Source organism: Guillardia theta, assembly GCF_000315625.1.
Source record: "Guillardia theta CCMP2712 unplaced genomic scaffold GUITHscaffold_105, whole genome shotgun sequence".
In the NCBI taxonomy this organism is placed as follows: domain Eukaryota; class Cryptophyceae; order Pyrenomonadales; family Geminigeraceae; genus Guillardia; species Guillardia theta.
In genome coordinates, this window is record NW_005434569.1 from 58,486 (window position 1) to 70,469 (window position 11,984).

An 11,984-nucleotide genomic window follows, 5' to 3' on the forward strand; every position below is an offset into this window, starting at 1 on the left:
CCCTCCCTCCCTCCCTCCCTCCCTCCCTCCCTCCCTCCTCCCTCCCTCCCTCCCTCCCTCCTCTCCTCCCTCCTCCTCCCTCCCTCCCTCCCTCGCTCCCTCTCCCTCGTGGCTTTCTTGGGGGTTGTGTGAGTGGATAGCGTTGTAAGCGTAAAGAATTTGGATCCTCGTGCGATGATATCTAGAAGCATCAAAACAATCCTGTTCTGCACGATATTTGGCTGCTGCTGCATCCCATGCAAGGGGGAAATAGATTCCGGCAAGAGTCTGTTCGAGTGGTTGGAGGAGGAAGGAGGAAGCGTGCTTGACGGAGTAAGTGTCGGAGGAACACCGAGGGGATTGATAGCAGAGAAAGAATTTTCACCCGGGGATATCATCGTCACCGTTCCTCTGAAACATGCTATCAATCTTGGTACTGCTTCGTCCTCGACGGAAAGTGCGGCTATCCTGCTACGAGAAAGATACAGAAAGAGCCGGCGGAGATTTGATCCTTACCTCCAGTCCCTTCCCAAGATAGAAGAGCTGATGACGGTCGACCTCGCAGATGAAGACGACATCTGGTGGCTTCAATCCCCTGACCTCATCGAAGCAGCATGGCGATGGAGGAACGCCACGTTGGCGGGGTACAGGAGCATTGGGAGCAAGAGCTTTATGTTGGGCGGACGCCATCTCACCCTCAACGAGTATCGGTGGGCCGTATCTATCATCTCCTCGCGCTCCCTTGCCATCGTCGCGCCCAACGGGGACATGTTGAAATATCTTATCCCTGTGATGGATCTGGCGAATCACCAGGAGGAAAGCAAGCATCATGTCAGGTTGGCCGATGGCGCCCGGGCGTTCCACCTAGTATGCGGTCAGCCTATCAAGCCGAAAGAGGAGATCAGAATCAGCTATGGTCCTCTTAGAGGAGACGAGACCGTTCTCTTCTACGGGTTCCTGCTGGAGCCTCCCTCTTCGCTCCAACCCTTCGCAGGTAACGAGGCTCGGCCTCCCTCTCAGCTCAGTCTCTCCTCATCCTCAGTTGATGTCACTCTAGCAATGCTCTGACCCGATTTGCTGCGACAGTTGATATGCCAGGATGGACTCCGGATGCTCCTCCTCCTCTTCTTCGCTATCAACCTGTCTCGGTGGTGACATCTCTGGAGTCCGAAATTCAGCGAGTCCAGAGCAAGCTTTCCATGCTCAACACCAGCGTTGCTTCGCAGAGTCGAGCTCCTTTCTCGAAGTTCGCTCAGATGTACCAAGACATGCACGCTATGAGGATAGAATCTCTCAGGCACGAGCTGCAACAACTTCAAAGGAGGGGCGCAGTGAGTGATCATACATAACAAGAAACCGTAGTACTCCAATCTTATGGTGCGATATCAAATTTGAACTTTGCCAGTACTGCGCGGCCGGGCGAAATTAAACAAACGGCAGTGTGCCAGCTGCTGACCGTACCGTACCCCGTCACACTGTGATCGATTTCAGAGTCAACGCCGTGGTATAGTACCGTACGGCGTACGGTCGCCGGCCAACGCATCATCAAGTCACACAGCACACAAACGGTTGAGTCTGAGTCGGATGCAGTCCGCTGGGCCCCCGCGGGACTCCGGCCGACACCCGGGCACCGGCCGACACCCGGGCACTGGGCCGGGTCTCGGACACTATGACTGACTGAGGACTGCCAGGGCCGGTGACTTCCACTGGGGAGGACTTCCCAGGGAACTGGTGGGTGTAACTGCCGTAACTGACTGTATGTGTGAAGGGGCGTCGACCATGTCCTGTAAGTCGCGAGGAGGAGAGAATACTTATGAGAAAAGGAAGAGGAAGAGGGCGAGGGCAGAGCAGCGCAGCGGAAAGCTATGGGCAGAAGAAAGAAACGAGTTTGATGCGATCTGATGTTGAAGCAATGTACCATAGAAAGATCATGTGTTTCGAGGCACATAAGTAGAAGCTGGAGATGGAAAGCAGGAGAAGAATATCTTGTCTAGTGTGCTTTTCGTATACGTGTGTAGCTCGTGACTTTCAACTACCGCAACACGCTGAACTTACAACTTCTGTCAGACGGAGCTTGCGAGGAGGGTGCTGGAGCAGGGAAAGTTTGCAAGGAGCCCATAGACGCTAATCGCGCGTTTGCTCGCTCTTTCGCAATCGTCTTCGCTGTTGCACTGGGATGCATCGCGTTGGCTGTGCTTCTTATTCAGGCAGGAGCAGCGAAGAGCGTCTCTCTCTACGTATACTACTTCCTGTCCCGCTTGGCAAGTCCTAACGCCATGCTCAGGGAGGTTTCACTTCGAATTTGGATCTTGACAAGGGTACACTCAGCGCCCTCGAGGCAGTAGCTGGTCCTGCCTCCGGACGCCGTGGAGGAATTGCGTTCTCGGATGCTGCCCCCCGCGTTCCTCGTATCTTGGCAGCTCAGATGCAGAGGTATTATGCATGCAGGGGATGAACCATGTGTCTGATCGCTGCCTCTCACTACAGGCGATCAGCTTCGCAGCAGATGTTGGCATCTATGAACAGCAAGAGGTAGCTGATGAGATCCCTCGCCTCTCAAGCTGACCAGTTTTCAGGAGTGAGGCTGATAAAGTTGCCGATGGGATGAGGACACAGGATTACATGGATCTTACGGATGCTGCCGGGATGGAATGAAGGGTAGGAGGAAAAAACTTGTTAAACTTTTGAGTATATATTCTTAATTTTGAGAGATTTCTGTCTGCTGCGGGAACAAGTCAATTAATGTGAGTCCTGTGTAGCTGCGTCAGATCGATCCACTTCTAATTTGTCAAACATGTATCACATTAGTATGGTGCATTGAGTCGGTTCCAAGAGACTCAGGCCACATTTTCTGTTCATCACTAGTGGTTAGAGACACGTGCCTCCTGATAGTTTTGTGATCACCTTCTTGCACCACAATCGATGCGCTGAGATAGCAGCCTGATCAGAAAGAGAGTAAGTTTGTTTGTTCGATCAATTCCACAGCAGTCCATACATGTCTCTTGGATGGTTCTTTACAGAAGACGCGGACTCCATGCATAATTTGATCGCGAGGAAGAATGCTTCCATACCTTACAAAAATTCAAGGTTACTTCGACTGCCAAGACAAATCTACATCATCGTTGCGTTACCTGTTCTGGCTCACTCTTCTTGCAACCCAAAGACCTTTAACTGAAGCTTCCTTCTCGGAAGAGAAAAAGAAAACCTACCAAACACATCAGACAAAAAAACGTCAAACGCTACAAAGGCTGACCTCATCGACAGGATTTTTCGATTTCTTCCCATGGTGCACACTCCATTTCTCAACGATGAGGTCGTCGGCTGACAACTGACCCGCACTAGGAGCATTCTGATTTCCTCCCTTCACTGGAGTTCGGCTTTGAGAAAGAAACTCCTCATTCATCGGTTGCGATCCTCTATCATCTAAAGGATACTCTACATCGCTGTTTTGCTCGTCTGGCGTGTCCGGAATACAAACTAGAAAGTACTCGTCAATTAGCAGAGCGAAGAAATCGCATGGTCACCATTTTCTTCTTCCCAGAGAGATAACATCTCTTGCTTCAATGCATCTACAGAGGTTTTGATTGGATGACTATCGGTTTGAGAATCAGCTGAAACTGAATTGCCTCCATGCCTTGCATCGACGAAGTTCATCTGAAACCTCAATCAAACACATAGCAGTGAAATCAATTTAGAAACCGGTGTGTTTCCGACAAACTTGTAGAAGTCGTGGCGCTGATACCGATGGAGAAGCGCTCTCGCACATTGCATATCCTGAGCATGGGATTCAGCTGATTTGTATCAAGAAGGAGATTCGTTACCTCATCTTCACTTTGAAAATTATAAATATTCGAAAGAATGTGATCATCAAGGTTGACAAATGCTGCGGGATCATATATCGCTTCTTCTATCGGTACTCTGTTGGTAGAAATCAGCTTGTAAAGTCCATTGGAATTCTGAATTACCTCCTCACAAGACGAGCAGTATCCTTGTCGTAACACGGCACAGTGTAATGCTTGAAAGCAAGCTTCAACACATCACGGATCAGATACTCGACTGCCTTGACGTTCCTATGAGTATAGACCTGAAAATTGGAATCAGAGTCAAGACTGTTTGATTTCTGTGGTTATATTACACCTTCCAGTGCATGTTGAATCTAATTTTGAAGATTTCCATAGCTTCAGGGGCTAACTTCTCTGGCCAACATATGCCCCAACGTCCTTGTTTTGTCGGCTCACCATCCTTATCCAATTCTGGGCACCAACATACCTTTGAGCAAACGTAAATGTTGAGAACGAGACTGAAATTGAACAAGAAAGAACTCACTCGTGCAAGGTCTATGAAGCGATACGGCTGCTTATCTTCTTCTCCCAAGGAAACTTTCTTGTCTCGCATGAAATAATCCAACTTGTCGATGTCTAAGCCGCTATGTGCGTTGTTTATAATGTCATACAGAAAGTTCTTCTCTGGGCCACGACCCCGGCGAGCTTCAATTCCTCCTCCATTACGCTTTCCACCGTCAAGATCATCACCAACAATCAGCTCTTCTATGAAACGAAGATCATTGACTGGATCTAGACCGTAGTCTTCCAGACGGATATTGTTGTCTCGGAGCAGATACTTGAGCATTAAAACACTCATCTCCTCATGGGCCCAGTCCAAGCCCATATCCTGACAGATCATTGTTTCGAACATGTGGCTGAAAGGCCCATGGCCAAGGTCATGACACAATGCCGCAACTTTTACACAGAGCTTGTCTGCCTCCGTGATTTTGGCTGGAATGGAATATGTGCATGAACCATCTTCATTCCGTTTGGAAGGCAACGCAGGGTAACCCTTCTGCTCCCTCAGATTCTCCCAATACTGATTGATTGCTGAAAGCTCAATTTCAGGGGATCGATACATGATAAGACGGCAAAAAACAACCTGGAAACATGCGCCTCAACTTCTTATCCTTCCGCCGTTGTTCCTCAAGGGTCTGCATCATCCTTGTAGCAAGGTGCATTGCCCCAACACTGCCAAACGCTGCTTGTGAGACTCGAAAATACAAAAAGTGTGTGTACACGAACCTGTGCTCAAACCTTGTATGGTTAGCAGATCGGAAAACATTTTCACAAAGTCCAAGCTGCTTCAACTGCTGTAGCCTTTGGAACTGTTTCGTGTCCATGATTCTAATTATCAATGGATCCAACTCAATCTGAGAGATATTATTGGCGAAGTGAGATGAAAGATACAAAACTCTACCTGGCCGTATATTCTGTCGTGGAATGTTTTGGTACGAAGGCCAACCGAGCGGAGGATTGGCGTCAAAGGAAAGTTTTGAGTGCCTACGACCGACAAGTGCTGCTTCTTCGGAACCTCAAAGTCATAGCTTTCTTCAGTTTCATGATCAACATCTGATGATTTGCGTTTTCCTCCTTTCATTCCTTCAAAGTCATCAAACTCTCTTGGTTTGGAGGCTTTGTTAGACATGTAATAATTCAGGATAGTCTGTTGAGACATCGTTGTTGTGCTTCAGTCTGCAAGAGCTTCCCACCCAGTGAGCACGAACCAGCTGCTCAACTTGTCCTGAAAAAAACAGACACCATCAAAATAAATCAAATTCAACCAATCATTTAAAAAAAATCTGCATGATCGAGGAGTTCATCTACAATCGGATACAGTGTATGGTTGATGCTGATACTGAAACATTTTCCCCACGGTTTTCTTTTGCCTCTCCCGATCCATCTTCATCTCCTTGCATCTCATCATACGCATTCATCTGAATTGAAATCATAGTCATACAAGCATGTCCTCTTCTCCTCGCAGATATCTTCCTCCTTATCCTTGTCCTCCCTGCATGCTTCCGCAAACAAACCACATTGCGCGCCAAATCGACCACCCCTGCCTTTACCAGCATATGACCCCCAAATTTATAGGACGCAGGACCCCTTCATTGGTCGCTCTACAAAGCCACCACCAAAGTACCGTTGTGGTGGTTATTGGCTGGTTGTTCAGAACCCCTACCCACATCTTGCCACAACGAGATGTAGACTACCCCTTATTTTGTACTCCTTTAACCTTTAAATAACCGGTTATATTGGTCGATTGCAACCACCCCCACCCCTACATGGATGGATGATCACCTCAACTCGTGCCGTTAAATTTGAAAAATCTACTGATAATGTTTCAGAATACAGAAGTGAGTTTTCAAATATGCTTTCCAAATTTGAAGAGACCAATGGGGCCAAACCAGTCTTGCTGTCCTACAAAATGTCTTGGGGCGGGCTCCTACACTTTGGTTTGGTGAACATGGCGCCCTTTGCCGTCGACGCGACTGGTGTTATCAACCGTTGGGCATGCTAGCAAGGGTGTTAGACGATGAGGAGAGGAGGCAGGAAGGGACTTGTCGACTTCCTGTGCCTCTCTCTCTCGCCTTTGCAACCTGCATGACTGCAGGATCATGAAGAACAATCTGCTCTGGTGCGTCATTGCACTTGCAGTCCTCGTCACATCCCATGGGGAGGTAGAAGTGGACGCAGCATCTAGAGCTGAGGAGGTAGAGGAGATCGTAGTATCCAGAGCTGAGGAGGTAGAGGAGATCGTAGTATCTAGAGCTTTGATACTGCGGTCGATTGGCTGCTCTCTGAGCACATCTTCAGAGGAGAGCGGGGAACATCTTTCACTTCAATTCGCTCTCGAGGGCATTGGGGATGTCAGTGAGTGTGAATCCTACACGATCACAATCTACACGCGCACATTCAATGATAGCAGACCAAGGGCTGATGAGTTTGTCGTGCTCGGATCATCTTCATTGTGCTACGTCTGCAACTCATCTTCCAGTCATGGAGTTGATTGCACCGTTGCATTACAGGATCCTCCTCTAGACGCGATTTCCCTGCGCATACAAGTCTCGTCGGGAACAGACGACTTAAAACACGTGGATTTTTCTACACTCGAGAGAACTTCTCTGGAACAACCGATTCTAGTTTCCGTCTTCGATCCCTTGACGCAGGATGTACAGTCGTTGGTGTGTCAGCGTGGTGGACCAACCTCGGAACCCTCGCGATCTTCCCTCTCCCCACTGTCTGCTCGTATCATGGCGGAGGTGGCAAACGACGTCACAGAGAGCGAGCTAGTGGACTTGTGCAGGTCGCTGATAGGATCTCAGAGGAGCCATGTGGTCATCAAGGGGAACCAGTCATGTGACATCATCTATCGTGCAGCCGACGAGTGCCGGAGGTGGAGGAGGTTTGAGGTGCTGGATCGATCAAGGCTCAGGGAAGTAGCAAGAGGATGGCATCCTCGTGACTTCGACGCTCTCCCGCCGTTGCCTGCGAGCATCTTGGCGAGTAATGGAGTCTTGATCTGGAATCACTTCCATGATCTCAACTTTGACGCTATGACCCCGATCCAGCCCTCCTCCTGGGTGAGACTTGCCGATGTCATGTTGATAGAGATCTCGGAGCTGTCCCGATGCCACGCGCTCGGTATGAAGTGCGTGTCCGTTCCGATCCTGGACAGGACGGTTGGGGCATTGAAGGAGGCGGACATAGTCTATGTGCCTTGTAACATAGTCGACTTGGTCCCGGACCTTGTCCTGCCATATTTGCGCAGCCCTGTTATCTTTTTGTCCCACGTGTTCCCTTTCGAGGGCATCAGCTCATGCTCAACCCTTGACCCTGAAGTTGCAATGAATGTACTGGATCAGAAACAAGTCTTCCGGTGAGTTACATGTGGGATGTATGCCTTGACCTGACTGAGGTTCTGTGTTGAACCTCAACAGCTGGTACGGCATTGGATCGCAGGTCAACCATTGGAATTTCTTTAACCTGCCTCCAGGATTGTCTGAAGATGTTCAGAGACTCGTTCGCTCATTCTCTGTTCCCCGAGAGAAGCCCTTCCTCTTGTTTGTTCCGGAAGGCCATCCCTTGTGTGGGAAAGTTCCGTTTGTTCGGGATGTTGCACAAGATCAAAGGATTGTTTGCTCGTCTGACGACGACTTTGAGTCAATGAGCAAGAGTTCGCTCTGTCTCCTGCCTGCTCAAGTCGACATCCACCACCACCTTCTCTGGACGGCCCTCTCCTTGAACTGTTACCCGATAGTGAGAGCCGACCCGGTGACTTCGTACAATGACTGATGCCTGGGGATGATGTAGAGACCAGGTTGTCATTGAGTACTCCATCTTTCTGCCGATCATCGTTGAGGAACAAGAAAACTTTGATCATCTCAATCTTACAGCGCTTCAACAGACTCTGGCTGAGAAGAGTAAGACTTGTATGAGGGGGACAGTAGGCGGTCTGATCTTTGTGTCTCAAAGGCGCGAGCCCGTGGGCTTGGGAGCTAATGGATGAGAAGATTTGGGAGCTGCATCTGCACAACTGGAAGAAGCACCTACGTAGGCTGAAGGGGACAGAAACTTCCAAGGTACACGAGGACGTCAAGACAAGCGAAGACGCAGAGTTTCCGATGTGTTTCATTTTTCTCGGTAAGCACAGTCTTCCTGATTACGTCACCCTGGTGATTGAACAGGCACGAGATGTCATGAAAGTCGGTTAGTAAGCTCATGCCGATCTCTTGGATGTCTTACCCAAAACCAGGTGACCTGCTCCTGGTAATCAGCGGAGAAATCCCCGACAAGTTGCAAGAATGGAGCAGACGCTGGAAAGTGACCATCATCTCTGCTGAGAAGCTTGAAAAGACTGACCATCACAAGATGTTCGAATACTCTTCCCCCTTGGACAGGTTGCTGCCCCTTCGCTCGTTCGCCGATGATGCTTGCCCTGAGCAGATCGATGCGGGGGGGACTGTGGCACCTTGCGGCGGAGAGGCTCTTCGTCCTCGAAGAGGTCATGCTTCACCTGGGCGCGCAGGAAATCTTTACAGCAGAGTGCGATGCCTTGATCTATCACGACTTCAGAAGGCTCTTCCTTCACGTCCAGTCCAACGACAGGAGGGAAGGGGAGGACTACCTCGTCGTCGGCCCCATGACGCCCCAACACGCGTCCGGCGCCATCATGTTTGTCCGGGGCCCGAGCGCATTGCGGCAGCTCAACCGTTTCCTTGTCGAGGCTCTCAACGAAGACCAGCAGTTCCTTAACAACGACGTTCTGCTCCAGATGGTCAATGAGATGACCCTCCTTGCCGCCTTCTCAGTCGTCCACCCTCACCTCATACGGTTCCTTCCCATCCTCCCTGCAGATTACCTTCCCTTCCTGGTAACCCTCCTGCGCTCCTGCCTTCCCTTCTGACGGACTCCAGAAACCCGACCACGACTCGTTCAATCGTGAAGTGATCGCACATCACCGTATCACCTTCGGCGAGTTGTCTAGGAGGACCGTCAGCTTCCCACAGCCTCCGGGTGGCCCGGCGGGCCCGCACGCTGCCCCCGACAGTCCTTGGGACTTCCTCTTCGACCCCGCCGCTGTCGGCGTCTTCGTCGCAGGGCCGAGAAGTGATGGCAGCGGAGCTGTGAACTCGACGTGACGTTGTTGGCAGAGGATGGGCCCAACAAGAATGAGTGGATGGAGCCTGCGGAGACGCTGCATGGTCACTTCGTCGCCCACCTGCTGCATCGTGCGCGCCTGCGCGTCTGCTTCATCTTCTTCTCTCACATCTCCAGGTGGCTTCCAGTCTTCTACAACGTCACCTCGCACCGAGCCTCCTTCCTCCACAACCTCCACCTTCACAGCAAGGAGGTTCACTTCTTCCTAGCCAAGGGCAACGTGCTCGCAGACCACCTGTACCCTCCTCTTCTTGCTCCAGATGAAACGGGTCAGTCTCACAGCAGCGAGCTGAACGACTGTGAAGAGGACGGGAAGGATCCCACAAGGTGCAGCTCCTGCACAGACATCGATGTCGATGTAGCGAGTTGGAATGGCTGGCGACTAGTCCTGACGTGTCGTGGCGATGGGCTGACGATGGCTGCGAAAAAGTTCAGAGATACTCATGTCGACCAGGCAGTGCAAATACATCGATTCTGCATGGACCACGACACTGCAAGCCACGGAGCGGCAGCCAAGATCACAAGGTGAGAGTTTCTTCCTGTCTGATGATGAAGAAACATAATGTCAATCTGCTGTGCTCGTAATGACGACGTTCCTTTGTATTATCAACCCTCAGATCGGCCGCATGGATATCGCAGGATGGTCTCTTTCTCCTGCTGTGGAGCGAGTGTCCCATCACGGGTGGAGATTGCAGTAGTTTCATGCGCGTGATCGCGGATGCCTCCGCCTCCTCCGCCTCCTCCTCCTCCTCCTCCTCCTCCTCTTCCTCCTCCTCCTCCTCCTCCTCTTCATCCTCCTCTTCATCCTCCTCCTCCTCCTCCTGCTTCCACCCACAGTTTCTATCCACTGGGGTTCTGGCAGGAAAGCCAACAGAGATCGAGAGGGGAAGGTTCTTGCTCCCCCTTCTGTATCCCCAGCACAGCAACCGGCCCCAAACTCTCTTCTTCTTGCTGGAGGTAGCCCTCTCTCCACTCCTCTCCACTGTCTCTTTCCGCCGCGCAAGCAGCAAATTTGCGCTCCCGGGATCCACCCTTGGCCGGGGAGTGCGAGTGCTACTCGATGCTCCGTTCTCAGATGGAACAGCAGGAGCAGGGGCTGGCGCTCGAGCAAGAGACCTCTGCACGAAAGAGGAGGGAGCATGCCATAATTCCCGCACTTCGTCACTTGCTGTGCTCGTGCCCATGGAGTATGGAATCAGCCTTACCTCGACTGTGGACGGGGGGAGGAGCTGGAGCCCTCCGTCTCCCCTTTTCCCTCTAGGGCGACATAAAGCACTGAAGCTGCTTCCAGCCAACGAGCACGGGACGAGAAAGTCACAGTTTGAGTGCATTCCTGCCTGCCTTCCGATCTACAGTGTCGCCGCCATCGGCGGGTTCTCCGAGGACTCCTTCCTGATCATCCGATCGGTGAAGGGGCGCGAGGAGGAGTACAGCATCGAGCTGTGGAGGATGGGCGACCGAAGATTCGACCCTGACTGCCTCCCTCCCTGCTCTCCGTCTCCTCTGATCCAGCAGATCCCTCTCTCCTGCAGCTCGGAGCAGCCTGGTAACTGAGCACCGCTCCTGTCAGCCCCCCTGACAGTCTTGCAGGCCAGTCCGTCGAGCTGGTCGAAACGACAGAGGGAGGAAGCGCACTGACTGTTCAGGCTCTGCACGACTTGTTGTCCTGCGGACCGGGAGACGAGGACGGAGGGATCAAGGTCACGATCTCCACAGAAGGAGACTGGAGGCTACATGAAGCTTCCTTCGCTGCTGAGGTACCTCCTCCCCCCCCCCCCCCTCTCTCCTGGGCCAGCTAGTACAGTCCGATGCTTCTCCGCCTCCCCCCTTACCTAACCCCTCCTCTTCCTGCCTTGTCTCCGAAGTTCCCCTCCGAACGCTTCCTACTTTCTTGCCCACGTCACGTTCCGTCATGATCTCACTCAGCTTGAGCAGCGCGACGGGACTCTCACTGCGGTCGTGACCTGGAATCTTCGCAAGCAGCCACACCAGCCCGGCATCGACTCGGAGGGTCACGTGATCATCAGGACGCTTCGGCACAAGGTAGATCACCAGAAGACAACGCTCAGCGGCTAGGAGGAAGCCTCGTCAGTGAACTTCGGAATGAGTCACTCAGGCTGTTGAACTTTCACAGCCGCGCGGAGCGCACTGCCGCAGCCGGGGCTGCCGCGCCCCGCAGCTTACTAACTGGTACTACGTGACCGCCGCGCGGCCGCGCCCGGCGAGTACTATGACCGTACCGTCGGTCTCTAGCTCGTTTCTAAAACTTGATAGCACGCCTATTATGCAAAATTCGGCATGCGTACCGTACAGTGACGCCGCCGGCGGCCGGCGCGGCCGACGGGCGCGGCCCAGTGCCCGGGGCCGTCGTCCCGCTCCCCCCACCCCCGGCCTCTGAGTCCCCGTGCCGGGGCCCGGGGACTCAGACTCTTCAAGTTACGATGACCGGGACGGGCCCGGCACGCCGCCGGGCCCCGGCTGGCCCCGACCGTGGCCGGGCTTTTTTCCCGGAGTCCGATC

At 52.2% G+C, this 11,984-nt stretch overlaps 3 protein-coding genes across 3 annotated transcripts; 2 read left to right on the forward strand and 1 right to left on the reverse strand.

Annotated features, from left to right (window-relative positions):
* Positions 1-174: 174 nt before the first annotated feature.
* GUITHDRAFT_117107 (hypothetical protein) lies at positions 175-2,634 on the forward strand (the record flags this gene model as incomplete). The annotated part of the gene is made up of 7 exons (XM_005823605.1): positions 175-973; positions 1,066-1,310; positions 1,954-1,993; positions 2,047-2,216; positions 2,264-2,412; positions 2,467-2,511; positions 2,556-2,634. 7 exons carry the CDS (start codon positions 175-177, stop codon positions 2,632-2,634), a joined length of 1,527 nt encoding a protein of 508 aa, XP_005823662.1.
* Positions 2,635-2,718: 84 nt separating this feature from the next.
* On the reverse strand, positions 2,719-5,481 carry GUITHDRAFT_117108 (hypothetical protein; the record flags this gene model as incomplete). The annotated part of the gene is made up of 16 exons (XM_005823606.1): positions 2,719-2,730; positions 2,783-2,830; positions 2,884-2,919; positions 2,975-3,050; positions 3,111-3,184; positions 3,233-3,456; positions 3,504-3,633; positions 3,679-3,753; positions 3,801-3,897; positions 3,945-4,063; positions 4,117-4,175; positions 4,218-4,248; positions 4,306-4,853; positions 4,906-4,994; positions 5,049-5,176; positions 5,224-5,481. 16 exons carry the CDS (start codon positions 5,479-5,481, stop codon positions 2,719-2,721), a joined length of 2,004 nt encoding a protein of 667 aa, XP_005823663.1.
* Positions 5,482-6,421: 940 nt separating this feature from the next.
* GUITHDRAFT_145544 (hypothetical protein) lies at positions 6,422-11,540 on the forward strand (the record flags this gene model as incomplete). Its single annotated transcript, XM_005823607.1, has 12 exons — positions 6,422-7,683; positions 7,745-8,078; positions 8,125-8,227; positions 8,280-8,513; positions 8,560-8,704; positions 8,751-8,808; positions 8,833-9,177; positions 9,221-9,413; positions 9,458-9,989; positions 10,082-11,010; positions 11,055-11,221; positions 11,391-11,540. 12 exons carry the CDS (start codon positions 6,422-6,424, stop codon positions 11,538-11,540), a joined length of 4,452 nt encoding a protein of 1,483 aa, XP_005823664.1.
* Between the last annotated feature and the right edge of the window lie 444 nt (positions 11,541-11,984).